Below are 27,818 nucleotides of genomic sequence, written 5' to 3'. Positions count from 1 at the left end.
AAGGGCAGAGGGAGTGGGGAGAAGCAGACTCCCTGCTGAGAAGGGAGCCTGACCGGGGCTCAGTCCCAGGACTCCTGAGGGAGCATGTCCTGAGCCAAAGGCAGACGCTTAACTGACTAAGGCCACCCAAACACCCCTGGAAACTAAGAATTAAATATAAGAAATAAATTTAAAAATTTTCTATTTTAATAAAATAGTAAGTCCTCAGCAAGTTATTTTGATTCCTATTTTGTATATTTTAACATGTTTATATTAGTGTCTATGAATTGCATTATACTCAGAATATAATGAGAATAATGTTTATATGATGTATTATTTTTAAATCATTAATGTTTTTAGTTATTTATCATTTCATTGGCTATAAGGAATTTCAGACCTGTGAAGTGAAATGAAACCCATTTAAACTGACTAGTAATTCTATAATTTTTCTTTTACAGGTCATGTAATGTTTGCAGAAATAAAAATGGAGAATGGAAAGTCAAAAGGTTGTGGAACGGTCAGATTTGACTCCCCAGAATCAGCTGAAAAAGCCTGCAGAATAATGAATGGCATAAAAATCAGTGGCAGAGAAATTGATGTTCGCCTGGATCGTAATGCATAATTTCAAACTACGGTTGGAACATTCTTACATCTGTTTTGCTGAATCTCCTAGTAAAAAGTCATTTTTTAGTAATACTGTATGCTTACAAAAGCTGTAAAAATGAACTTTTAAATCTCCCACCAGCTTTTAACAGTATAGTGTGAAATATACTGTGATTTTTGTTAATCTCAAGTTTGGGTTTTTAAAGACAGCAAGTCGGTCATTCAGTTCAAATGAATGGTTATACTGTTTTTAATGAAATAAGCCATTTTTCTTCTTGTTACTTTACTACATAGTGGGATTTGTTTGTTCAAGTTTCCTCAGCTTTTATCAACTTATTGTAAGGTAAAACGTAGGTGATTTTTTCAAAACTTCCGTTTTATATATGTAATTGTCCTTGAAAAGAAAGGGCTCAGGCAAATTAGGATGTGATTTGGGTTGGTTTTAAATTACTTTTCTTTGGTGATAAAGAATTACTGTAAGTAAGTTTTAGATTCTAAAGTTCAGGATCTTTTTTATTTGACTTAAATGAAGAAGTGGAGTTTTCCTTCTCTTCCCTCTCCCATCATTCACATTTTCCACATAACACTATTAATATTACCCTCCACAGCCTCTTATTTTATTATTTCCAATGACTCCAAGTTCATATAGAACTGATAATGTGGCAATCCCTAGGTATAATAACAGGCAGACTACTCCTAACTTTCTATCTAATTTCCAGCCATTGAAGTGAACTGCTGAAAAAAGAAAAATAATTGATATGTTGAGAGAGATGGTTATGTAAGTTAGTCCTCTGCTGTTCACTTCTACAGGAGCTGATGCATTTATAAATGCAGTTTTAATAAACCACGGAACACCTAGGCACAGCATATCAAACACGTTGGATCCCACGATGTTAGACATAGCCATATCTCCTTTGCCTGCAGAAAAAACATGTTGTTAAAATGTGCACACCAATACTGTATTTTATTAATAAGCTTCATAAAAAAACACTGGAAAATTTTTTTGTTTGTTGGTTTTGGAAAATTGTTATATTAGAACAAAAGTCTTACTGAATTTGTATTTTTTAATTTGGGGGGTTAGTATTTAAAGTCTTAACATTTATTTAATAATAATTATCTTTATTTATTAAACCATTTTTTTAATAAGGTCTATAGATTACTTGTTGCTTTTCATTCTAATTTAATATGGTTAATTATGATTTAATGCACATTTCAGATAAATATTATTTGGGGGATTAGATTTAGTGAAATTACTCTGATATTAAATAGTAAATCCTTCCTTTTGAGTCACTCTTTTTTTTTTTTTTTTCTTAAAAGTATGTTAACTGAGGAAATAAATATCTTTTAAAGGTACCTTTGCTCAGTGTATTTCAGAATAGCCAGTCTTGAAGAATGGGCATTGCAGCTTGAGGGGCCTAGTTCTTACCTTTTCTTGCAACCAGCACACTTGTAATTGTGTCTGGCAGGCTTGTTCCTGCTGCTAATAAAGTAAGGCCCATTACTGTATCTGGAATTTCTAAAGTTTCCCCTGTAATAAACAGAGATACTACAAGTTGCAGATCTTATTTCAGATAATTCCTTTCTCAACAAAAAGAAAACAGGCACATTTAGATTTCACAACTAATATGTACTTAGACTTTACCTAGCAAAATATTTGAATAAGATTGGTAAATTGAAAAACCCAGGTATCATTAATTTTTAATGACTGCCAAAGATATTTAATAGAATTCTACTAAAGAGTAATTCTTCTACCCTGGTATGCTTACAGAAGGTTTGGATGTTCACTGTTATCTCATCAAGGCTGTTGCTTAATATATGCTAATAAGATCGGTCCTTTTCAAACTCTTAATGTGATCAGGATTAAGTAAATTGTTTTTAGCTATTTTTAACCTGTAAATGTGTTAAGATGGTACATGTTTTTTAAGTCCTACTTTGATGATCTACCTTAAAAAAGGAAAACAAAAATAGGGTTCTACTTGAGTCTTCCTAACATTATGGTCCCAATTTATTAATTCTGTTAAATTTGGTATCAGTTCAATATTTGACAGAAATGTGTTCATTCTGGGACATAATCAGGGAAGTTAAAAGTACATGTAACTACTGTTTTAATGTTGCAATTGAAAACTACTTTAGAATGTTTTTTAAGTAGCTGTTTATTGCATGCTTTATATATTGATATTGGAATTGTAATAATGGTTGTTAATTTTTTGTTACTGGTTTGCCAGAGTTCATATGTACATAAGTAACACTAGTATTTATCATCTTAGGGGCTGTTCTATAATATTGCTTGATTTTGCTCTTTAACTGATTTCCTATTGTCAAATATCTGGCTGAGAAAATTTGGAGAGATTTAATATGTAAGCTAATTGGATTCTTTCATCTTTCTCATTAAAAATAAGAAATATTCTGATATTTTGCTAGCATGCTATTCTAAGTCATATATTAACTTGGGAAAAGTCAGAGATCTGCAAGCTTTTTTTGCAAAGGGCCATGTAGTACTTACTTTAGGCTATGCAGGCTATATGGTTTCTGTTGCAGATATTCACCTCTGCCACTGTAGTGTGAAAGCATCCATAGATAATGTATAAATGAATTAAATGAATGGGTTTGATTATGTTCAGTAAAACTTCACTAGCAAAAACAGGAGACTTGGTTGTTTGGGTACACAGGCAATAAGTTGGGTCACCTCTGATATGCCCAAGTTAACCTTTTTGGGAGAAGTTTTTATTTTTTTCCCCTATGTTTATATTCAGTTTTTTCCTTGGAATTCTGTGGGACTAGAGCTGATTATGGCCAAGCAGTAAGATTGAATTTTTAATCATGAAGATAGTAGAACCTAAATTTAAATTTTATTTTATGCCCTTTTCACCCATTTCATAGTTTGTTTATATGTCCATATTAAAAAGCAAAATGAAATGCAATCCAGTTAAACAGTGAGCTCACATTGTTATCTCAAAATGCTGGCTCCTTTCTTATGTTTCATTATGGAATGGAATTCAGTATAAAGAGTATTGTGGACCTCATACAGTGTGATTTAATTATTAGTGTAATAGAGAGAGATCCTGTGTATTTAATTTCATTTATAAGAAGATCCCGTGGCCTTTAACTCTGGCCTATACAATACTGAGAATATAGTTGATAATGTAATATGCAACTTACAAACCCTGAATTGATCTTGTTGGTATATTAATATTTTATCTTTTTATATCTTTAGTCTTTGCTGAAATAGAAATTTCCTCTGTAACTAGATTACTTTTAGTGAATATATGCAGTTTCTTCTTCTATAAAACTGATTATTTTCTTTATAAATTTTGATCTTGTACTAAAGATACATACCAGTTATTGTGACCATCCAAACCAAGATATATGTAAATGCAGATATCCACAGTGCTGACATGAAAAAGGTTATCATAAAATAATTTTTCCAAAATTTTCTTCTACAATCTGGTGTGGTTAGGAAAAGTAAGGTAATAATAGGAAGGGATAGTACCCAAAAAATTCTTTTTAAGTCTGCTTCAGGCATGTTGAAAACACTTGGTGGATCTGTTGAGGAAAAAAATAAATGATTCTGAGTTTTCTCAAATGGCCAATTAAGTTGGAAATGTCCATTTAGAAAGCTATATTGAAATAAATTAGCTGTATCAGTTTTTAAGAGGCTATTTAAAACATTTGAATACCTCATTACTGATATTGCTGGCAAAAAGAAACTAATTGAGACTTTAGGGCAGACAGTATAAAATGTTATACTCAGCATTTCTTGTTTTGGGGCCTTAAATCCATGAAAATCTTGGGTCATCCACTAAATATATTGGACGTAATGTTTATGAATTACTGGTTGGACTTTCTTTTGGTTTTCTACAGTGTGGATGGTAATTTTTAGTAACTTTTTTTGCTTTATGGTATTAACCTGACTTCTACCTATTATAACTATTATACTTGTCTTTCTTCCTCAGTATTGATGTTTCTAGCCTGCCCTATGTATAAGACAATGCATACATACTTAGGACATATAAAATAATTATAGCATAATCTTTTTCTTAAGTTGAATATTCCATTCTAATTTTCATTGTAAGTGAATTTTGGAGGCTTGCTTCATATTTCTCTCTTAACATTAGTTTACTAAATTTAGAACTCACTACAGTTCTTATGAAGAACCTTTAAGAAAATAGCAACTAGCATGAAACCTACAATATAACTTCTAAAACTTGAGTATGTTCCTTTATACAGTACATTTTATTAAGTTAGTGGAAGACAATAATACATTCGATAAAAATAAGCATTCACTTTAAAATCATTTAAAATTTGCATGGCATTTACAAAATAATGTACCCATATATTGGATCAAATTTATATTACAACTAATACTAGTAAAATAACTCATAAAAAATTTTGCCAAGCCTCAGCCAATGGGCCACCAAGTAAATTTTAGGTATAATCTCAGTGTAATGAAAAAATTTAGAATGGTCCTTTTGAATTTCTTGTTATAAAATTCAACTTAGCAATATGTACCACTTGAAAGGCTAAAAAGTATAATTTTTGTAAGAAGGGAAGAAGTTTTGTTTAATTTTTTTAGGTAGTAAATTAGAATAACTTCCCTTCCTAATGTACTTAGGTAAATTTAGAATCTGTTTCATACAACCACTTTGTAAGAAGCTAACGTATAAATTTCTATTTCTGGCCATAGATGAATTTGACTTCTACTCAATATCTAAATGTTTTGCTACTGCTTCAAATGACATACTTAAAACTCAAATGTTTTCCCATACCATTCCTTTTTCTTAAATTCCAAGTGATGTTCCCATTTTCTCAATCATAAACAAAGCCTCAGAATTTTCTCTTTTTCCCTTTCCTGGCCTTTTCTGGTCCTTCTATTGCCTCGTCTTGGTTGATACTTCCTTTGCATTGTCTTTTTTATTCCTGCTTTCCTTTATCTAGGCATCTACCAAACACATCAGCTATTTTAGTAGCTTCTTACAGACTTCCATTTCTTTAATCCTCTAATTTTCCTGCTTCATAAACCTGCAGAGACTTGTATACTAGCATTTAAGACTCTTCCTATCCTATTCTTTCTATCTCTATCTACCTTTTCCCTGCTTCCTTATTGTGTACATTCTGTGCTCCAGGTATGCTAGTACATGAATAGGCCTTTTGCTCATATATTAATTCCTTGGCATTAATTTACAGAACATACTTTACCCTTCTACCCCTTCTACATCATAGTTTACATAATAAACTTCGTAGCTGTTACTTATTGGTCATAAATCAAGTCATCATTTAAAATCTGATCAATTCTACAAGGCTCAGTTTAAATGTTCCCTTTTCTGTGATAATCATGCCTGTGTAGCCATCAAATTTTATACAATCTGTCCCATTTAGGAGCTACAGTTACACTTTTCTCTTTCCTGTACTTAAACCTTCATATGTTAGCTATTTTCTTTTTTCCATACAGCATTGGAAGTTTCTTAAGGATAGGACCACCTCTTCTTCACTTCTGAATCTCCACGGTATGTTTTACATAATAAGTGTGTGTAGTAATTGCTGAATTGAAATGAGATTCTTAAGTATTTCTAGTGAATAGACTTACTAGTGGGCATGATGGGCTTATTACCTTCAGAAACCTGACTTAGATCATGTAAACTTAAAGGAAGCTGAGAGTAGCCAGACTCTTCATAAAATATCCCACTGTCAGTTCTTGATTGCCGACGGATGAATGGCTCACCCTCATCTTCCCATCCCATCAGTGGCTGTTGTTCACTTCTCTCCTCCATAGCTTCAGCAAGACAGGTGCAGCAAGGACTGAATTTCTTTATAATATATTGGTTAATTTTAATGTCAAAACACAGCACCAAAACATATAATCCATATATCAAAAGCAGTAAAGTTCCTTCATACCTATAAATTAGAAAACTTTGTTTTAAAATTAAAAACAAAGGTTTTTTTTTTTTTTTTTAAAGAATTAATAGCTTTTGAGCAGTACCTGCTTAATAATTTTCTGGCATAGCAATAGAATAAGCAAAGAACATTTCTAGATATATTTTGGTTTTCTAAGATTTGTCCAAACTTGGGTACAGCATTATTGGAAATTTATTGATGAAGGCTTGACAATCCTTTCTACATTTCAACTAAAACCAAGAATTATAAACTCATCTTTATTTAGAGATTCTTTCAATGGTAGGCATAAAAAATGCTTTGAAAATAATTGTGGATTTTCAGAATAAAAGTTAATGAATAATGATGGGCATTCTTCATCTCAGTTCATTGGCAGCAAACATCCCCCAAAATGTATAGTGATTATAAAAGAATGTTAGTTCATTTCAGCTGTGTCTATTCAAATCTGGTATAAGAATTTTATGTAAAATATTCAGAATATATGAGGCTTTGGGACTTCTCAATTTACTGAGTTTTTTTTTTTTAATTTTGATGTAACTGAATTTGGCTTATATTTATACAAGAAAACGAGGATAGTCTTTAAAATAAAATTGTACCTTAGGCACTGAGAACTGTTGCCCTGTACCCTGGTTTCCTAAAGAGTTAAGATTAGCTAATACCATTACATTTGAACCTGTCATTTACCTTTTATTTTATAACCAGTGAATTTCTGCTACAGCTGAAAGCACAGAGTTCTTGATTTCCCTAATGGAGGGAGTATAAGCTTGGATACTCATAGTCATTGTCTCCATAGAGACAACTGCTGAGTCTCAGAAGGATCCTTGCTATATCCATTGGTCTTTCTTCGGAAGACAGACCAGATTTTAGGATGATTCATTTAGAAATTGTTCTCCCTGCTAGATTTTAAGTTTCTCGTCAGCAGGTATTATGCAGGGTTGATAAGTTGTAGTTCTCCAGAAGGGTGCCATTTACATTGTTTTCTATTTTTCTGGTATCCTCTGGCATTGTGCAGTGCACAACCTGTGTGGCTGTGCATTGTACATTTTTCTCTGTCCTTTATGATTCCTAGCATAGTGTTTTAACGCCTAGTAGATACCTGGTTCTTACTAGTTGAAAAAGTTACTAGCTACCCACTGAGTCAGTCTCTGTTTCAGTTTCTTGAAACGGCAAGATACTGGGAGGTTACAAAGAAAGCAAACAGTTGTTAATACTGTAAATATTGTTAATTCTCAGAGGAAGAAGGCTGTACTTCCTTTTGCTAAATGAACATTAGAAAGTTGGAAGAATCTAGATTTTAAAATTTACTTCCTCCCTAATTTCTCTCCAATCCTGTGACCATGAGCACTTCTAACAAAGGCAAAGTAAACAACCCAATAGATGAAAGACCCAACTGATGGGGTTTAGTAGACAAAGGGAAGACTTTCTGAACAGGCAGTGGGGTGAAGGAAGATTGGTAATATCCAGTGATTAGTGAGACAAGGAAACTGACATGACTAAAGAAATTTCAAAGAAGGGAAAAACCCAACTGGCAACTGTGATGAGGAAGTTAGCTCAGAGGCATATGAAAAAATGTTCTAGAAGTGGCAGGTAATTGAGAAGCGACTGAAATAACATTTCTGAAGAAAACATTGCTAAACCATTGGAATCTCATAAAATCCTCTCTGTAATTGTGTTTTACATAAGAGTAACGGTTATTTCAAGCTTACCAGTAAACTTGGTTGTCGAATATTATGCCAAGAACTGCAGCTACACTAATTGCATATGCTGCACAGTCTCTGAATAGGGGCCAACATGATAGCGTTGAGACCTGTAAAATGACAATTTACTGTTTCCATTACACTGTAACTTTGAGTACATGCTTAGCATAATACTGGAATTGTATGTAGTTAAATATTGTTATCTTTTGCATTTTGCTTAGAGAAAAAGGAATTTTAAGAAAAATTGTGTTTCAAAACCTACTCTGGTTTTCATAAATTTGACCAAGAGCTATTTGTGGGTTAACTTTAAATGGAATACATGTTTTTCTACTGATTAATAAATTTGATTGAACACATTACTAGTGCCTTGTTTGTTCTAGACTATAAACAGTTTATAGTTTGTCAAGACAATAAATACGTTGACGTTTTCTTACATACCACGTTAGATAACAAGCCACAAGCTGCACAGATGCCAAAGAGGTTATACATTGCAGATCCAAGGATGGTACTAATGCCGATATCTCCCTTTGTGATAAATACACCTATGAGCAAGTTAATTGCTAAGTTAGTGTTACTAGACTTGAAGAGAAAATCACATTGAGTAAGCAGAAAATATAAGAAGCAATATTTACCCAGGAAAGCAGTAACTAACTCAGGAGCTGAACTACCGGCTGCCATAAAAGTTGCACCTGCAACATCCTGAGACAATCCAAGGGCTGAAGACAAATAAAATTATGTTAAAGTGGCAAATGAAAGGGTATGTCCCTATACCTAAATATTCAAATCTACGGCTTCACAGAAAAGCACTCACAGTGACAAACTGGAAAAATAAAACATGCAGTTAAAAAATTAGAGGAATCCAGTGCCTTGCTTTCTCAATGAATTCATTACTTCCATGGAAAGGGAGAGAGGCCAGGGACTATTGGAGCTATGCTCTGACTTGGTATTTACTGTAAATGCCAAGTTACTAGATTTCGTGGCACCCAGAAAAGATTCCTTCCTAGCTGCGCAGCTTGTAGGTGTATAGCGACAGCATGACTGCTTTAAAATGACACTGTCAACAGTGCTCCAATAAGATTTGGGAAAATAAAGTATTTCAGGAGTCATAATCCAGTTTGAAAGAGGAGGAAAAAGTGAACATTGGTAGTTCTTAAAATGTGTAAGCAAACCTGAATTAAAGGAGATGATTCACAAATTGGCAATTCCAACCTTGTCAACATAAATGAGAGGAAATTAGTTAACCAGAAACCAAATAAGATTTACTATTGTATAATTAGAATCTATTGATTTAAAACATACAGCCATTAAGACTTTGCTCTAGAGTAGGAAATACAAGAAAATACTACCATTCAAATAGCTGGTGTATATCCCCCAGACTTACAAGCATGCAAATCCATTATCTTCAGTGATTGCTGGGATGAGAGTCTTAATATTTCTGGCTTTTTTCAGTTTTAGAGCTAAGGGATCTACTATGGGAAGGAAAAGAGAAAGCCATGCTGAAAAACTACCTTGTTTTGGGGAGGCTGAGACAAGGTCACATCCGAAATCCCCAACCAGGCTTTACTGGTAGACTAAAAAGTAGGCTATAGAAGTAGCAGGCTTTTTTATTGGTGGTGTGACAGATTGTATTTTACAAAAATGGCTACAATATTTGCATCCATGTGATTTTCGAGGACTTTTCCATTCTTTGCCCTTTCCACCTCCACCCTCCACCCAAAAGTAGAGTTTATGTCTCCCGTGACTGACTTGATTAACAGAATATGGCAGAGCCATGACATTTCTGAGGCTGGGATATAAAAGGTGACAAAACTTCCTTACCGTTCTCTCTCTGGGGACCTTTGCTTTAGAGCCCTAAGCCACCACATAAAGACACCAGAGATGCCTCATGAAAAGCCCATACAGAAAGAGATGCCTGAGGCACCTCTACTATTTCAGCCCCCAAATTTTGAATCTCCCTGCCCCAGGCACCAGACATGTGAAAGGGAGAGAGATTTCAGATAACTCCAGTCTTCTACACTGCATGAGAGACCTCGAGCTAGAACTACCAACTGAGACCAGTAAATCCTCAAAGCTGTGAGAGGTAATATGGTGACTGTTGTTTTAATTCACTAATTTGGAGGTGATTGGTTAAGTAGTCATTGGGAACTGGAACATCTGGCTATCGTTCACTTACTTGTTACACTTTGTGAGTACTATGCCAGATGCTTTTTTTAAGTGCTAGGAATATGGCAGAAAAAACAGCCAAATGTTTCTGTTCTTGTGGAACTTTAATTCTAGTGAAAAGAAACCGATAAGCAAAATTTGTTGTTAGATCTTCGATATTACTATTGGGATTGTTTGTTGTCACCGTGAACCACACTCATACAAGACAATGAACTTGGTTGATAAATACTGTGTGTGTTTTGACTGCTTCACCAACTGACTGTTCTGCTGTCTCTTCCTCTCTTCAGGCCTCCCTACTCCCTGAAACACAATATTGAAACCAGGAGAGTGAATAGCCCTACTATGGGCTCTAAATGTTCAAGGGAAAGAAGGAAGAGTTACAGATCTCTCACTTTAAATCAAAAGCTAGAAATGATAAAAGCTTAGTGAGGAAGGCACGTTGAAAGCAGAGATGCTCCAAAAGGTAACAACTCTTCTGTCAAATAGCTAGCCAAGTTGTTAATGCAAAGGAAAAAGTTCTGGAAGGAAATTACCAGTGCTTCTCCAGTGAACACACAGAAGGTAAGAAAGTGAAAACAGGCTTATTGCTGATAGGAAATTTTAGTGGTCTGGATAGAAGATCAAACCAGATACAATATACTCTTAAGCTAGGCCTAATCCAGCAAAACCCTAACTCCCTTTAATTCTGTGAAGGCTGAGAGAGGTGAGGAAGCTGCAGAACAAAAGTTTGAGACCACTAGAGGTGGTTCATGTGATTTAAGGAAAGAGGCCATCTCCATGACATAAAAGTGCAAGGTGAAGCAGCAAGTCTTGATGTAGAAGGTACAGCATGTGATCCAGAAGATCTAGCTAAGATCACTAATGAAGGTGGCTACACTAAACAACAGATTTTCAGTGAAGACAGTGTTCTATTGGAAGAAGATGCTCTCTAAGACTTCCGTAACTAGAGAGGAGAAGTCAAAGCCTGGCTTCAAGGCTGCAAAGACAAGTTGACTCTGGTTAGGAGCTCATGCAGCTGGTGACTTTAAGTTGAATCCAGTGCTCATTGACCATTCTGAAAATCCTGGGGCCCTTAAGAATGATGCTAAATCTACTCTGCCTGGGCTTTATCAGTGGAACAACAAAGCCTAGATGAGAGCACATTTATTTACAACATTGTCTACTGAATATTTTAAGCCCACTGTTAAGATCTGCTGCTCAGGGACGCCCGGGTGGCTCAGCGGTTGGGCGCCTGCCTTCAGCTGGGGTTGTGATCCCGCGATCAGGGATGGAGTTCCACATCGGGCTTCTTGCAAGGAGCAGCCTTCTCCCTCTGCCTATGTCTCTGCCTCTCCCTCTTAGTCTGTGTCTCTCATGAATAAATAAAATAATCTTTTTTTTAAAAAAAAAAAAAAGACCTGCTGCTCAGAAAAAAAGATTCCTTTCAAAATATGACTGCTCATTGACAATGCACCTGGTCACCCAAAGGTTCTGATGGAGATGTATGAGATGAGTGTTGTTTTCATGCTAACACAGCATCCATTCTGCAGCCCATGGGTTAAGAAGTAATTTCAACTTTTAGGTCTTATTATTTATAAGAAGGATATTTTGTAAGACTATAGCTGCCATTGATAATGATTACTCTGATGGATCCCAGCAAAGTTTATTGAAAACCTCTGGAAAGAACTCACTATACTAGATCCCATTAAAAGCATTCATGATTCATGGGAGGAGATCAAAATACCAACAGAACAGGAGTTTGGAAGAAGTTAATTACAACGTTCATGGATAACTGAGGGAGGGGCTTAAGATTTCAGTGGAGGAAGTACCTGCAGAATTGGTAGGAATAGCAAGAGACCTAGAATAAGAAGTAGAGCCTCATGATGTGACTGAATGCTGCGATCTCACGATAAAACTACAATGGATGAGGAGTTGCTTCTTATGGCTGAGCAAAGTGGTTTCTTGAGATGGAATCCTCTCCTGGTGAAAACGCTGGGAAGACTGTTGAAATGACAACAGAGGATTGAAAATATTGCATAAACTCAGTTGATAAAGCAGCAGCAGGGTTTGAGAGGATGGACTCCCAATTTTTAAAGAAATTCTAGTGTGGGTAAATTGCTATCAAACAGCATTGCACGCTACAGAGAAATTGGTCATGAAAGGAAGAGTCCATCAGTGTGGCAAAGGTCATTGTCTTATTTTAAGAAATTGCCACTGCCACCCCAGCAAACACCATCCAAGGTCAGCAGCCATCAACACTGAGGCAGGCCCCTCTACCAGCACTGACATCTCAGATAATAGTATTTTTTTAGCAAAGTATTTTAAAATGAAGGTATGAACATCTTTTTCAGTCATAATGCTATTGCACACAATATAAACATAACTTTTTAACGCACTGGGCCACCAAAACATTCATCTCACTTTATTTGTGGTATTTGTGCACTGTTGTGGTGGTCTGGAACCAAACCGGCAATACCTGAGGTGTTCCTGAACCTGAGGTAATAGTGCTCTAGGCAGGAGTGAGTGCAAAGATTCCACGGTGGTGGCCAGCCTGGGTGGTCAAGAAACAGAAAAAGGCTGGTGTGTCTGGAATAAAAAGTCTGAAGGGATGGCAGTAGGTGATAAGGTGAAAGGTAGTAAGTGGCCAGATCATGAGGGACTTGTAAATCCTAGCAAGGATTTTGGCCTTTATCTTGAAAGATATGGGAAGTGCTTGGAAAGTCATCCACACACTGCCTGTCAATGATCCCAGCCCCAGTTATCTTTTTTGTCTTGGGGTTGTTTGGCCTCAGAGTCCCAACTAGCTGGAGGTTGAGCTCTCTTGCCACCTTTTAGGCCTCTGTTGTGAAAAGTTCTGTTAGGATAGTAGAATGATTCCTCACTGTTTTGCCTTTGGTCATGTTGCTTGATGAACATGTTGCAGTAATGACTGAAGGTAGAGAGGTCCTGTTTTGTTGAACATATTTCATAACATTTCTTTTGCTGGTTAGAATCTGTCTCTCCATCCATCCATCCATCCATCCATCCATCCATCCATCCATCCATCCCTGTGATGTGTAGTAAGACAAATTGGCCATAAAATTTAAAATATAGTATGATAAAGCGTATTGCTCTGTAATTAACTGTTTTCATTTTAGGAATGAAATAAATGATATCTTACTATCATGGTATACAATTCACTTTCATATTCATAATTTAAAAATCTCAGTTATCCTCAGATATGAGTGGTGGTATTTCCATTTTACCTATGAAGACATAGGTCCGGGAAGTTAAGTAACTCAGTTACATGGATAGTAAAGACCTTCGATGTGAGGAGTTAAGGCATAAACCCTGAGTCTGTTGTTTCTAAATCCAATGCTATTTCTATTTCACCACAGAAACACAACATAAAAATGGCACTCGGGCAAGCCAATTATATCATGATGGGTGACTGAGTTATTTTCTTCCCTGATTCTTGGCATGGGCATATAACTACCTCCATTCTGGTCATTCCTAGGGGAAATAATAGTTACCAGGAGTCAGGGATACTTTGGAAGTTTTCCAGCATATTCCAGAGGATGTATCAATTTAGTGATATTGGATATTATCATGAATTTTCTAATCAGATCAGAACTGATCATTCATGTGGATGAAGTTGAAAAAACAAAATGCTTTATTTTGAACTAAATGTTCAAACTTGGTGCAGCTGAAGAGTGTATGACCAATCTTTGCTTAATGCTAGCTGAAGAACGCTTCATTAGAAAACTTCAATCTCAGGAGGGAAAAGGTGATCTATTGAGCTGTTTGTTGCAAGGTGGGAAAAATAAGTGGCCCTTCTGAACACTTCCACTATCAAAAGGCAGTAACGATAAAGCTTGTTGCTATTCACTGGGCTCTAATTGAGTTATGAAAGGAAAGATTCTGTAAAGATGGATGTATAAAATTTCAAAGATATTTTAACAAGTTATATCTTAAGGTTCTAAGCATATTTTGTAAAATGGTTTATACCTTTGAACTTTAGAATAGAGTGACTTTGTCTTCACTGACCTTTGGGTAGCATTTCTCTCTGCTATAGTTTATTATTAAAGATAAATTTTTCTGGTTTTATTCCCCCCAGAGCTATTACTTTTTTCCTCTTTATTACTCTAAAGAAATAATCACATTTCCTTCAGGATATAGGAGAACCGTTCAAGGTGAGTTTTCTTTATAGGTTTAGATGTCATTACATTGTTTATATAAAGTGCAACTTCATGATAATGAGCTGTGGTCCATGGGGACCACGACTTGGACCAAAATTCATCAGGCTTTTTCTTAAGCATGTTCTCTTTTCTGATGCCGTGTTGAAAAGCTTATAACAGTTTTTGAAAACTCTCTTTTGGAAATATAATATAGTAGGAAGAGTTTAAAATGGAGACCTGTATTCTGGCCCTGCCTTAGTATGTGACTTCAGACAAGTCATTCAGACAAGACTTGTGTTTTGCCATCTATAAAATGGAGTATTGGATGACATGATCTTTGAGGTATCTCCTAATTTTATCAATTTTTATCAAAATATAGAACATAGATTCTGTGCTTTCAGACTCTATACTCTTATTGTTAAAATCAGTTTCTTTTAATTAAAAAAACCCTACGTTATTGAAAATTTAGGAGATAGAGTGGAAATATAGAAGGGGATTACCATTGTGTTTTAACCACTGCTATCATTTTAATGTATTTCCAGTCATTTTCCTGATGCATATTTTAACAGACTTACAAGCATAAGCTATATATATGTGATTTGGCATCCTCTGGCACAATTTTAGAAAGTCTCCAGTGATAGCAAATTTTCATGCTCTGTGAATGGATTTGGATTTAAGTTTTGGAACTGATCAAAGGTCATTCAGACCCAACTCTAGTGACTTGGATGGTAGTCATTCTGTGTAGTTTTATTTTGGGTCCAAAATGAAGTGTGACAGCAAACTGGCTTTTTTTTTATGATTTGCAAAACTGGTTCTGACATTAATTTTAAATATATTTTTAGAAATTTTTTGAGTAAAGCTTTAGCATCATTGGACTAAATGCCTAGCTTCTCAATGCACTGTGTGTGTGTGTGTGTGTGTGTGTGTGTGTATATATATATTCCGTGATGTTTTTTAAACAATAAATACAAACATCTTGAGTTTTTTATAGTTACCCACTTCACATTTTTTTTCTGAGCTCTGATGGAATAAATGCTGAAACCCTACATAATGCTTTTAAAAGGCTTGATTCCACTTAGGACACCCACCAACCCCCAGCCTATAGTATTATAGTGAATTTCCACCTGCTCTAAGCCTATCAATAACATATGCACAAGACATTTTATCTCCAGACCTTACAGTTATCTCGGTGTTAACTCCGTAACTTGCCCAAGGTCACATAGGTAGTAATTGCAGAGATGGGATGGGCACCTAGCTCTTTTTTACTCTAGAAAGCTCCTCTTTCAGTTATCCATATAGGTAAAGTGAAGAGATTAATGCATGGCTTTACTACTACTACTACTACTACTACTACTACTACTACTACTACTACAATTATTATTATTATTATTGCCTGTTTCTGCAGTAGCATCTTGGTAATACACCCAGACGACTTGGCACTTATTTAGATCCAGACACCTGAGGTAGATTTAGGTGCAATCCAAAGAAGCCACAACTTAGAGAGAAAAGAAAAACACGATGAGGACAGCCCGGGTGGCTCAGTGGTTTAGCGCTGCCTTCAGCCTAGGGTATGATCCAGAGACCCGGGATCGAGTCCCATATCAGGCTCCCTGCACGGAGCCTTTCTCCCTCTGCCTATGTCTCTGCCTCTCTCTCTCTCTCTCTCTCTCTCTCTCTCTCTCTGTCTCTCATGAATAAATAAATAAAATCTTAAAAAAAAAAAACAGAAAGAAAAACAGGATGAAAATGCTCATGAGAGGAGGATGAGTGTCTTTGTGGCAGGGAGGAAGCACTATTCTTAGATTCTTTGTTCTTTGGGAAGGCTTTGCCTCTGTAAATTTCATGAGGATTAAGAATCAAACAATCCCCTGAAACTGTAGGCTATCCAAATGCCACACTCACGGAATTATTCAGCTCTCTTTCAATTTTATCAATTTAGAACCAATTCTACGTGGAATTAAAACTTGCATTTCTTTCTTATTGTCTATTTCTGAAACATAGCATTGAAATGAACATGGGCAAACATTAGTTCAAAGCAGAATGAATACAAATAAATTTTTAATAAAAAATTAAATGTTTTATTTAAGTATGTTTCCCCAATACCTTATTAAGATAATTTCCACTTAAGACATGTTATACCTCAAAGGATTGGCATGATGGAGGGATTCGTATTTCTGAGTAGTATGTTAGTGTAACTTTAAAAAGAAAAGTGTCTTAGCCAGATTATGGTGGACTTTGGGCTGTATCAAGTGACCAGTCCCAAAGGGTCCTCAGATTTCTATGTAGTTAGCTTGGAAAAAGGTAAAGGAAGCTGCTCTAAACAGTGGTTAGATATCTTTAAGAGAGCCCCATTACCTACCAAAAGGATACATAAAAAGGATTTATTTTGGCTTTATACTGAAATTTTGTTGTTTCTAAAACTGAACTGCTTGTACAGATGAGAGACCATCTATTTGGGCTATAAGCTAATATGGTTTACATTATATTTTAATTTATAATATATGAAATATTATATTTAAATGAAATATAAAGATGTCACTTTTTAAACAAGGGAAGATTGCCAAAGATAGAATAAAATAGTACGGATTTTAATGTAAGAGAAATAAAAGGAACTCTAAACAGAATATTCCAAAGATATTTGAGGTATCATTTAAAGTTGCCACAAGGGGGATCCCTGGGTGGCGCAGCGGTTTGGCGCCTGCCTTTGGCCCAGGGCGCGATCCTGGAGACATGGGGCGCGATCCTGGAGACCCGGGATCGAATCCCACGTCGGGCTCCCGGTGCATGGAGCCTGCTTCTCCCTCTGCCTGTGTCTCTGCCTCTCTCTCTCTCTCTGTGACTATCATAAATAAATAAAAATTAAAAAAAAAATAAAGTTGCCACAAGGATTGTTAGGTCAGATAAAAGAGTGGGTTTCATAAACTTACTTCCTACCTTGTGAAGGTAGTACTTCCTTTATTTGCCTTAAACTTAGTTTTCAGGCTCTAGCAGATGCGCCCTAGATTTGGTATTTTCCCCCAAACATACTCATACTGACTTTGATCACTCACCTTCTGTGCTTCCATCTTTGCTGAGTAAAGGATTATAGTCTGTGTTCTTATGTAATAATGAATATTTAGTGAATGTTTACTGTATATGCTAGGTTGTTGTATAAGCATTTTACTTATATTTCCTCCTGTTTCGGCACACAGCTCTATGAACTGTCTCCTTCCCTGGGTCTCTGTCACACACACACACCTCAGCATATACACCAAGTATGAGTCTAGAGGAACACAGCTGGTGGGGATGAGGGAGCTCCCTTAAGTTTATTCTTTACCATTGAGCTCAAATAACATTCTACCTCTGATGACACTTTTTAACCCCTTCCCCTGAATCTTCATCCTATTTCCCAATTCAGAAACTAGGTCTTCTCACCAAAGGTAAAATGCTCTGGACAACTAGAGGGTGATTTTTATTCCCTCTATGATGTGGAATTAATTTCACATCATTCCTCCATGTTCAGAGAATCATCATTAACCTCTTTTCCTATAGTACCTAAATAGATGTGAAAGAAGATGGGATTAGAGGAAGAGAGTATAGCAACAGCCTTTTCTTGTATGGGTGCTACAAAGTTAAGATGACAGCAAAATATCTCAGATTGTCTAACAGAGGTATGTGGGACGGATAGGAGAGCCCGTGTGACTTCTGTGATATCGTGAGTAGGGCAAAGAGAAAGCAAAGATCCTTGCTGGAAGAAGCCGCAGGTGGTGGTGGCTCTAGAAGAAATTGCCAGATCAATATAGATAACTACAGGCAGAGAAAGGCCCAGCAAGGGTATCAGTGAGAGGCTCTGCCATCCACGACCTCCTGCTCGTCCTCTCCACAGAAACTCCCATCCTGAGCCCCTCTGGTCTTCATCTTGCTGAAGACCTTTCTGCTGACCAAACAAACCATTGCTGGTGAGTTAAAGAGGGGGTGATGGGGTGATAGGGTTGGGGTGGGCCTGGATTCTGCCAATTCTCCCATCATGTTCTGAGTTGGGACTCAGAGTATGCACCCTACAGAAAGTCATTGCATCATACATGATGATTAGGTCCCATGAACTCATAGAAATCCTAGACAAAATGCTTAGGCCTCAGAATCTAATTATTGTACTGTGGGCAAGTGTTTATAACATTAATTTACAACCTCCAACAGGTTCCCTAAAGTCTAAACTTTTTTTTTAATTTATTTTTTTATTTTTTAGGAATTCAGCAGATTCTCTTTATTTTGTAGTATACTTCTTCCATAGTAATAAGAGGTATTTGATATATTCTTTTGGTCAAAATTCCAGTGCCCTTGATAGAAAAACACCATTTAAGACTGTTTAAAAGAACAGTTCTTCTAAAACAACCATATTATGACAGCTAACCTCAAATAACGATGTGTAATATTATACAGCAATTGAGAACATTCTTGGAGGTTGGCATTAGAGAGAGCAGGCTCTGCGATGTTCAGACTGTGTAGTCTTTCTTTTAAAGATTTGGAGAGAGCACAAGGAGGGGTGGGGGTGAGTTGAGGGGGGAAGGCAGAGGGAGAATCTTTCAAGCAGACCCCCTGCTGAGCAAGGAGCCTGAGGTGGGGCTCAGTCCCACAGCCCATGAAATCATGACCTGAGCTGAAACCAAGAGTCTGACACATAACTGACTAAGCCACCACCCAGGCGCACCCAGGCTGTGTAGTCTTAAGCAGTTATCTGAGCTTCAGTTTTCTCATCAGTAAAACCAATAATCTATAGTCCTGACTTGGTAGGGTTTTTGTGAAGACTAAATGAAACCATCTCTATTTAATTTAGTACCATGCTTGGTCTTCTATAATTGTTTTATGATAAATAGCTAATAAATAAATATATAAATGAATAATAACACTGCAGCACATTGTGGAATGCTTCAGTAAACTGTTTTCAGGATTATATTAATCCTTATTAGTTGACAAAATGTGTGGAATTATTACAACTCAATGCTCATCAAAGAACTATGGGGAAGTGTAAAAGCATTTGCAGACTTCTCTGATGCCAGTTTCTGTGGCTGTAAACAAATTCCAGGGAAATTGTTTTTTATTGTTGATGTTCTAATTTGGATGAGACCAAGCTAGATGTTGAAAGGAGAAATGGCAGAATTAATTTATAGCCATTTAAAAAATGAATTGAGCCAGTACTATTTCTATCTCATTTTGTTACCAGGATTTTTAGTACTCAAGACCAGGGTCAATTCCTAGCGGCTGAAGAAGATTTAGCAGCAACATGGGCATCCGTCAATCACCCATGTAATATTGTGATTTATAAGAAATATATATTTGGTCACTCAGTTGACCAAAAATATTATTTCCCATATATATAATCAGCGACAGTTACTGACTCAGGCTCCCTAACCCTTGGAATTTCCTAAGTATTCCCAGTGATGAAGGAATCTATTGCTAACGTTAACAAGATGACTTTTGGGTCCCACTTAAGAACCAGCCTTGTAATTAGAGGGTTACAAATTTCAATCCCACCCCTGGCGTCTAGGAAGGAGAGAGGGACTGGAGGTTGAATCCGTTGCCAATGGTCAATGATTTATTCAGTCGTGCCTATGTAATGAAGTCTCCATGAAATCCAAAAGGACCTTCCTGGAGAGCTCCCATGTTGGTGAATATGTGGAGGTGCAAAGAGGGTGGAAGTTCTGTGCCCTTTCCTGACCAGTTAAGGGACTGTTTGCAAGAAGGTAAAAATTTCTAGAAGGTTATTAAAAAATACATTAACAAAGCAAATATAGAAAGGGACAAAACAAAGGAATCAGAAAGAGGAGAGTGGTGGGACTTGTCCCAGGAGGGTGGAAATCTTTAGATGGTTACTAGAGAATGGGATGAATAAAGAACACATTGATGGGGTATAAACAAAAGTTTAATGCAGCATAACCTAAGGTTTGTGGGCCAGTGGGACCCAGTATTGGTCACCCACCATTAAAGGACCCCAAACAATTCTGCTGTATTTACCTCTGTCTGGGAAATTTTAAAAACTGGAAGGTAGAGATTACTATGAGAAAATGGACCAGCAGTCACCTGGGGCAGTGGTCAGGCAGATGAGTCAAAGATTCCCAAAGGGGCCAGGGTCCCTTGGGTTGACCCCTCACTGAGGACCTTTTGTGCAAGAGTGGGTAAAATGGGAAGTGGGTGGAGAAGAGAAGTTTCTGGGACAGTGTCCATTGGCCTGGCTGTATGATCAGATTAGAAAGGCAATAGAAACCTGAGTACTAAAGGTGTGCCCATATAAGACATAACCCTGTGGAAATCACTCTGAACATTTGAAAGGTGTATTAGAGAAGAAGCCTATAAGAAGAATGCCCTTCCAAGTTTGGAAGGCGATTGAAATAGATAAGTAGATATCCCTGTATGCTCCCTTGAGATGGCTGACTGGTCCATGAAATGAATAGACAGGAGGGTCTGCAGTAGTGCAAAGATGGGCTGAAACCAGACACATTGTTCTTGCACCCTCTGAAGCACAAAATGCCAATAAGAGCTGCTCTATCTACCAACAAGAGAGATGGAGACTGTGGATGGCTATGTGGTAGATTCCCTGGGGAGAAGGTCCTGAATGTAGCTGGCAAGTGAGATTGATGCTGGTGGCCTTTGGGGGGCTACCAGTGGGTCCTGACAGGAGTATTCGCTGCCTCCAGACTGGGCTTTGCTTCCCTGGTGTTAGATGCAAATGCTCAAAATACTACAAAAGAACAGGAGCAGAAGATATTACATGGATTTGGATTACTGACCATCACTTCTTCAGACTGAGGAACGATTTTTTTACATTTTACAGCCCATAATATCCAACAATGGGCAGAGAGATAAATTTGATAGAGAATTGGAGTGGTTGACTGAAACATTGGTTATTGAAAACATGAAGAAAAACGCCTGAAGGACTGGCTCACAAGTCTTCACCAGTGTGTGCTCACCCTCAATATGAGGAGTCCTGAAGGTGTGGCCCCACGAGGTAGCTGCTTTTTTTCTGGTGGATCTGGGCAAGAGCGGGAAGGGAAGCTGCTATATTCTTTCTTCCTCACATCACCTCAACTTTCGTTTTGTTTGTTTTAACCTCCTGCTAGATGCACTGGTCCTTGTAGTTACAAGGGCTAGAAGCAGGGAGGATTGCTGAGCCGGAAACTGTAACTATGTTTTTAACCTTTATGTCACAATTCCTGAGAGCCCCATGGGATAGGATGTACCTTCACCCCCTCTGCCAAATTGGGATTAATAGTGAATTCAGCCATATCGCTTGTGATAAAAATAGCTCACTACTCAGTGCGCCAGAGTGACCTTGCTTTGTGTGATCAGGAATGAACTGAGGGAGAGGGTCTTGCTAGTGACTTTGCTGCCCTTGATCTAGACCGGCATGGTGGACTGGGTGGTTAGTTACTAAGGAGTGAATGAGGGTCTAGTAATGTGCCAGTGTCTTTTTGTTTTGTTTTGTTTTTTGTTTTAGATGATTCATTTATTTATTTGAGAGAGAGAGAGAGAGAGAGAGAGAGAGAGAGATAGAGGGCGCCCGCACGCGCACATGTGCATGAGCAGTGGGGAGGGGCACAGGGAGAGGAAGAAGCAGACTCTCCTCCAAGCAGAGACCCCCAATGTGGGGCTTGATCCCAGGACTCTGAGATCATGACCCAAGCCAAAGGCAGATGCTCAACGACTGAAACACCCAGGTGCTCCCCTGTGCCAGTATCTTTTGACTGCTATGATTGTTTTGGCATTAGGGGGATATGTGTGTGAAGACCAGGAGGTGGGCTGTGATATTGTTGATTATAAAAAAATATATATTTGCTTTTCATCCATAGTTCCTGGTTCACAGCTCCCAAAGCCCTGGAAATTCCTAAATATGGAGAGTGACAAAGGTGTCTTTTGTTATGTTAATGAAGTATATTTTGGTCACCATCTAAGGATGGCTGCTGGTTGCCAAGGGAACAAACCATGTGATTAGGGGGTGGCAACTTTTAGTCCTACCTCCAAGCCTCCACAGAAAGGAGAAGGGCTGGAGGCTGAACCAATTGCCAGTGGTCAATGATGTAATCAATAATGCTTATGTGATGAAGCCTCCATAAAAAAAAAAACAAAAAGATGGGGTTTGGAGAGCTGGGAGAGTGACATGCCTGGAGAGGGCATGGAAGCTCTGCTCCCTTTTCTAGTACCTTGCCCAGGCATCTCTCCACCTCTGGCTGTTCCTGAGTTATATTCTTTAATAATAAACTAGTAAGCTAGGTTAGGAGAATATTTATCCTGAGTTCAGTGAGCCACTCTAGCAAATTACTTGAACCCGAGGAGGGGGTCATGGGGGAACCTCTGATTTATAGCCAGTGGTCAGAAGTATAGGTAACAACCCAGACTAATGCCTGGTATTTGAAACCCAAAAAGGGTGTCATTGGAACTCCCAACAGCCAGTCAGTCAGAAGCACAGGTAATAATTTGGGCTTGCAAATGGCATCTGAGTCAGTGAGGACCAAGGGAGGGGACAGTCTGGAATCTGATACTATCCTCTGGGTAAATAGCATCAGAATTGCTTCCTGTTGGGGGGACTACACCCCACCCCGCACCTCCCACACATCAGAATTGTGGGCCACGTTCTGAATTTACACATTCATAATAGCTACTGTATTATATTTCAGAGCAAAGAGCGATTCACTTGTCTGCTGATGATGTTTCAAAATAATTCCACAAGTGGCCTGGTAGAAGTCATTATCATAAATATTCAGTGAAGTCACTTAATGAAGATTATTTTGAAGTAGCAATCCAAATTTTAATGCAGTCTCTTCTGCAGGGCTAGAAAAGTTATTTATTTACCACTCCCAAGACAATTTTTTATAAACAAAATTCTTGATGAATTTATTCTTTTAGTCAAGTCATTGTTTGGAAATGTGAAAACAAAAAGAAAAAAAAAATTTGGACTTTTTCTTTTCCAGGAAGAGAGATTTTCAAGGTGGCACAAAGTGCCTTGAATTTAAAATTTCTTAGCTTTTGTTTTGTTTTGTTTTTAAAGATTTATTTGTTATTTGTTTATCTTTGAGAAAGAGAGAGTGTGTGAGCCTGGGGCAGAAGGGCGGGGGGGGGGGGGGGGGCGGGGGGTTAGGGAGAGGCAGAGATGGAGGGAGACAGAAACTTAGGAGACTCCATGCTGAGCTCAGAGGCCAACATGGCTCAATCTCACAACCCTGAGACCATTACCAACATTTAATAATATGGGGAAATGTGCAGAAAACATGTGCAGAAAAATCCTCAAACTCAAGAGTTTCAAGCTTAACTGACTGAGCCACCCAGGTGCCCCAGCGGCTCAGGTCATAATCTCAGAGTCATGAGATCAAGTCTTGTATCAGGCTTTGAGCTCAGTATGAAGTCTCCTTGGGTTCTCTCTCTCCCTCTCCTTCTGCGCCTCTCCTGTTTGAGCTCTCTTTCTCTAACATAAATAAGTATTTTAAAAAATAAAATAAATACATAAAATATATTGTTAGTATAGTTAACATGACGTATGTAGGTTTTCTAATTAAAGGTGCAGTCCTGGCACAAGGGCGAACAAATAGATTATTAGAAGTTTAAGACTATAGAAGCAGATGTACAAATATATATATATATATATATATATATACACACACACATATATATTTATTTATGGACATATGTATATATGAATATATATGTGTGTATATATATGAATTTAGTATATGAAAAAAGATCAACTTTCTGAAAAAATTGCAATGCATCCTATAGTAAAACAAGTTCTCAGTGAAAGAAAGAAAGAAATGTCAAAAAAAAAAAAAAAAAGAAACTACAAGTAAAAGAAAATATGACAATTTTTATGACCTGGGGATAAATGTCTAAGTATAAAACCAAAAGGAGAATCATAAAGGAACATATTTATAAATTTACTTAAAGATCTGTAAACTTCAATGGGATAAACACATAAAATACAAATGCAAACAGCAAACAATGGAAAAGCATAGGATATAACAATTATATTAGAAAAAGGATGATATCCTTATATATATATTTTTAAAGATTTTATTTATTTATTCATGAGAGACAGAGAGAGGCAGAGACACAGGCAGAGGGAGAAACAGTCTCCATGCAGGAGCCTGACGTGGGACTTGATCCCGGGTCTCCAGGACCACACCCTGGGCTGAAGGTGCCGCTAAACCGCTGAGCCAACCGCTGCCCCATAATATCCTTATATTAAAAAAAAAAAGTCTTGGGAATCAATAAGAAAAAGACAAATCCCTTCCTATTAGAACATGAATAAAAAAAGCAAAAAAAGCAAAACCACAAATTTCAATAAATATGAAATGTTCAATCTCACAAATAATAGGATAAATACAAATTTTATAAAGTGAAATTCCATTTTAAAGCAATTAGCAAAGATATTTGAAATGCTATTATTCATGGTTTTCTGGAATGGAAACTATTGCACAATTCTGGAGGTTTAAGTTGGTACACCTTTTGTGAAGTGTTTTTGGTAATGTATAAAATAAAGCTTGAAATATGCATAGTTGAACATCTTTATCAAAAAATTATCAGAGAAGTTTGCAAAGATTTTATACAAGTATGAGCACAACATTTCTTAGAATAAGAATTTAAAAAAAAAAACCCCACAATGTCTAAAGAGATCAATAATTTTAAAAAATCATGATACATTTCTACTGGATACCTACTATGTATAAAACCCAGTGTGAGGTACTTAAGTAATTTACAAAATCATGCTACCATTAAAAATTATGTTTTTGAAGAGTATTTAATAATATGGGGAAATGTGCAGAATAATATATGAGGGAAAAGAAAAAAAAAACTCAAACTCTATCTATAGCAAGATCTAAAAGCCTGAAAGGAAATACACCAGATGGGGACTGTGAGGAATCTGAGTGATGAAAATGTAGGTGATTTTACTTTTTTCTTTCTTTTTTTCTTGCATTTCATCAGTCTCAGTAAAAATACTATGTTAAAGTAATTTAATCCGTAGTAAAAAAAAAAAATCAGTGGTGATGTAAAATGGAATGTCAATATAAAAATGGCTGTTTTTATACCTACTTATGTTAAATGATAATAACTATAACAAACTTACGCTGACCTGTTTTATGAATTTTTTTCTTTAAACAGTTTCATGTTGAGAGCCTGTGTTCTTGCCAGGTCCTGTTTTAGGTCTTAAAGATACTGCAGTGATGTAGTGAACAGGAGAGAAAATCACTAGCAGTTAAGCGGGGGTAGGGGTCTGGGGCCATGGGAAAAGAGAGAGTTACTGTTCTAGCTCTCTCTTTCTGGGAAGAAATGCTAGCAGTGTGTGTGTGTGTGTGTGTGTGTGTGTGTGTGTGTGTGTGTGTGTGTGTTTGGTGGGGGAAGAGGGTACCTTTTCTGTGCACTCCTGTGAGCATGCAGTTCGAAGCCTACCCCTTACTTTTGACATTCTCTGAGGTGAGCATGCTCAGCCATCTCCACTCACCAAGCTGGAGACACACTGGAAACTTCTGCTGGCACTTTTGTTGTATATGGCATGAATGAATCATCATTGATATCCTGACTTTAAGAAGCCAGTATACCAATGAAAGCTCTGTACTCAGATTTCTGGGTGATCCACATGGCTGAAGGGATGGAAGAGAGGGGGTTGGCCCAGCAGATCTTACATTCAGAAAACAGTAACTGAACTTAATTTTTAGTAAAACTCAATTTACAATAATCTGATGCCTGAGGTCACTTTGCGTAGGATGCAGGATTTATTTGTTTATTGGTTCATAAACATCGGTTAGTTTCCTTACTAGCAGAAGGCTGAGAAAGGTAAAGGGGGAGGATAGTCCTTAATGTTGTTTACCATCTACCTTTAAAAAAACTTTCAACAATTTTAGAGTAAAACTGAAACATTTTTTTTTAAAGTATAAAGTGGCAAGCATCAGGCATGCTTTGTCTTAGGAGTACACACCAAATACACATATGTGAAAACTCGAAACAGTTTACTCACAAACAGCCAGCCGGGCAGTATAGTAGACAGAGAGTTTCTGGAGATAGTCATTATAATAATACTTGCTGGGTACTCATTTAAATAAGATGCCCTGCTGCACATTAACTACCAAGAAAAGCCACATGCAGGCCAGTTTTTTTAAGGTAGGGCCCCGAAACACAGAAGTCTATGCTCTGCAACCAGTTGAGATGGACTAAATTGTTGCTGAGCTGTTTTTCAAGACAGCCACGTATGTGTGGCACAACTATTTCGGAAGCTTTAGGGGAGATTTCCAGCCACTTACATTCACTGATGATTTCCAGGGAGGGTAGGAAGTACTCGTCACAGACGATAGACAGGGCCACGAACATGTAAAGGATAATTAGGAAGTAGATCACGATGCCTCCATCTGTGCGCTCCTGTTTTGTGAAAAACCCTTCAGGAAATTCCAGTGATGGAGAAATAACACATTGGGTGCTATTTCCTGGTAAGGAAAAGAAGGTGAAAATTTGAAGTATGCTTGTGTCACTTGTTCCAAGGCCATGAAGAGAAATTCCTTAAGAAAACGCTAAGTATGCAGTAACTGGGTGGCATTTTAAGAACCCTGGTGAAAATGTATAAATGATGTAGAGCTTTGCAGAGCTTTTAAAAAAAATAATCTTTGGAGCCCAAAAAGGAGCTTTAATGAAATAAGCTGATGATGGTAAAAGAATTAGAAAAAAGAAAATCATGAGATCACTCTTCCTTGTCTGCTTTATTTCCAAAAGGGAATTCTGAATCCCTCCTCCTCCTCAAAGAGAAACTATATATCTGATGAGAAAGATTCCTACTATCCGTACAATTTCATTTTCCCATTTCAGAGGCCAGGCTGTCCACAGGCCTGTGAAGAATCCTCCACTGTTGCAGAGAGAATTTCTAAGACGAAAGAAGATTCTCTTTCATGATAAAGTCTCCAACAATAAAAAACTGGAGACTTGCCTGCTTCATGATGTCTATGAATGATTTCTGAGCTATCTTTGAGAACTTACTCGAAGGATCAAAAGTCTTTGAAATTATTCCAAATGCTTAAAATCAGAGGAGCGAGCATAAGCCAAAGTGAGTCAAGTGAGATCTCCCTCTCTTTGTCCCTTCGTCCCTCCCTCTGTGGCAGCAGCAGCGGGGGCAGCTGACCCCAGTGTCCACCTACCTGTGGCCCTTGGGACACGCTGGAGCAGAGAGGCACCTGGAGGAGGCAAGTGTGCAGTAGCCCAGAGGATGGCGAGGAGCAGAGCTCTTCTTGCCCACCGCTGGCCCCCTTCCGCCTGCATTTCTGCTCTTACTGCAGTGTGCTGCTTTGGGAAGGGGTGAAAGGGAGGAATAAGCTGGATCATGTGAGGAGTCTCTCCTTCCTGTTCA

At 37.4% G+C, this 27,818-nt stretch overlaps 2 protein-coding genes across 3 annotated transcripts in view; one reads left to right on the top strand and one right to left on the bottom strand.

Moving 5' to 3' along the window:
• The window catches only part of MYEF2 (myelin expression factor 2), a 32,420-nt gene extending 29,426 nt beyond the window's left edge, over window positions 1-2,994 (top strand). For both annotated transcript variants that reach the window (XM_072738467.1, XM_072738465.1), the window contains one exon: window positions 438-2,994. In XM_072738467.1, the coding sequence (XP_072594568.1) occupies window positions 438-601 (164 nt within the window). In that variant the 3' untranslated portion in view covers window positions 602-2,994. The remainder of the gene's footprint in view (window positions 1-437) is intronic.
• On the bottom strand, window positions 1,178-27,818 carry SLC24A5 (solute carrier family 24 member 5). Its single transcript, XM_025998664.2, has 9 exons — window positions 27,610-27,818; window positions 26,728-26,907; window positions 8,801-8,884; window positions 8,607-8,710; window positions 8,178-8,278; window positions 6,191-6,474; window positions 3,919-4,125; window positions 2,009-2,110; window positions 1,178-1,500 (listed from the first exon to the last, which is right to left on the bottom strand). Exons 1-9 carry the CDS (start codon window positions 27,791-27,793, stop codon window positions 1,178-1,180), a joined length of 1,569 nt encoding a protein of 522 aa, XP_025854449.2. The 5' UTR covers window positions 27,794-27,818.

Source organism: Vulpes vulpes, chromosome 15 (genome assembly GCF_048418805.1).
Source record: "Vulpes vulpes isolate BD-2025 chromosome 15, VulVul3, whole genome shotgun sequence".
NCBI lineage: Eukaryota > Metazoa > Chordata > Mammalia > Carnivora > Canidae > Vulpes > Vulpes vulpes.
This window is presented reverse-complemented; position numbering and strand designations above follow the sequence as displayed.

Bases quoted from the DNA above. Each gene is read 5' to 3' on its own strand.
- SLC24A5 (XM_025998664.2), bottom strand. From the start codon at position 27,793: ATGATCCAGCTTATTCCTCCCTTTCACCCCTTCCCAAAGCAGCACACT. The intron at 26,908-27,609 runs GTAGGTGGACAC...TTTCCTTACCAG, and splicing joins GCGTGTCCCAAGGGCCACAG to GAAATAGCACCCAATGTGTT. The intron at 2,111-3,918 runs GTATGTATCTTT...TGTTTATTACAG, and splicing joins TTGGATGGTCACAATAACTG to GGGAAACTTTAGAAATTCCA.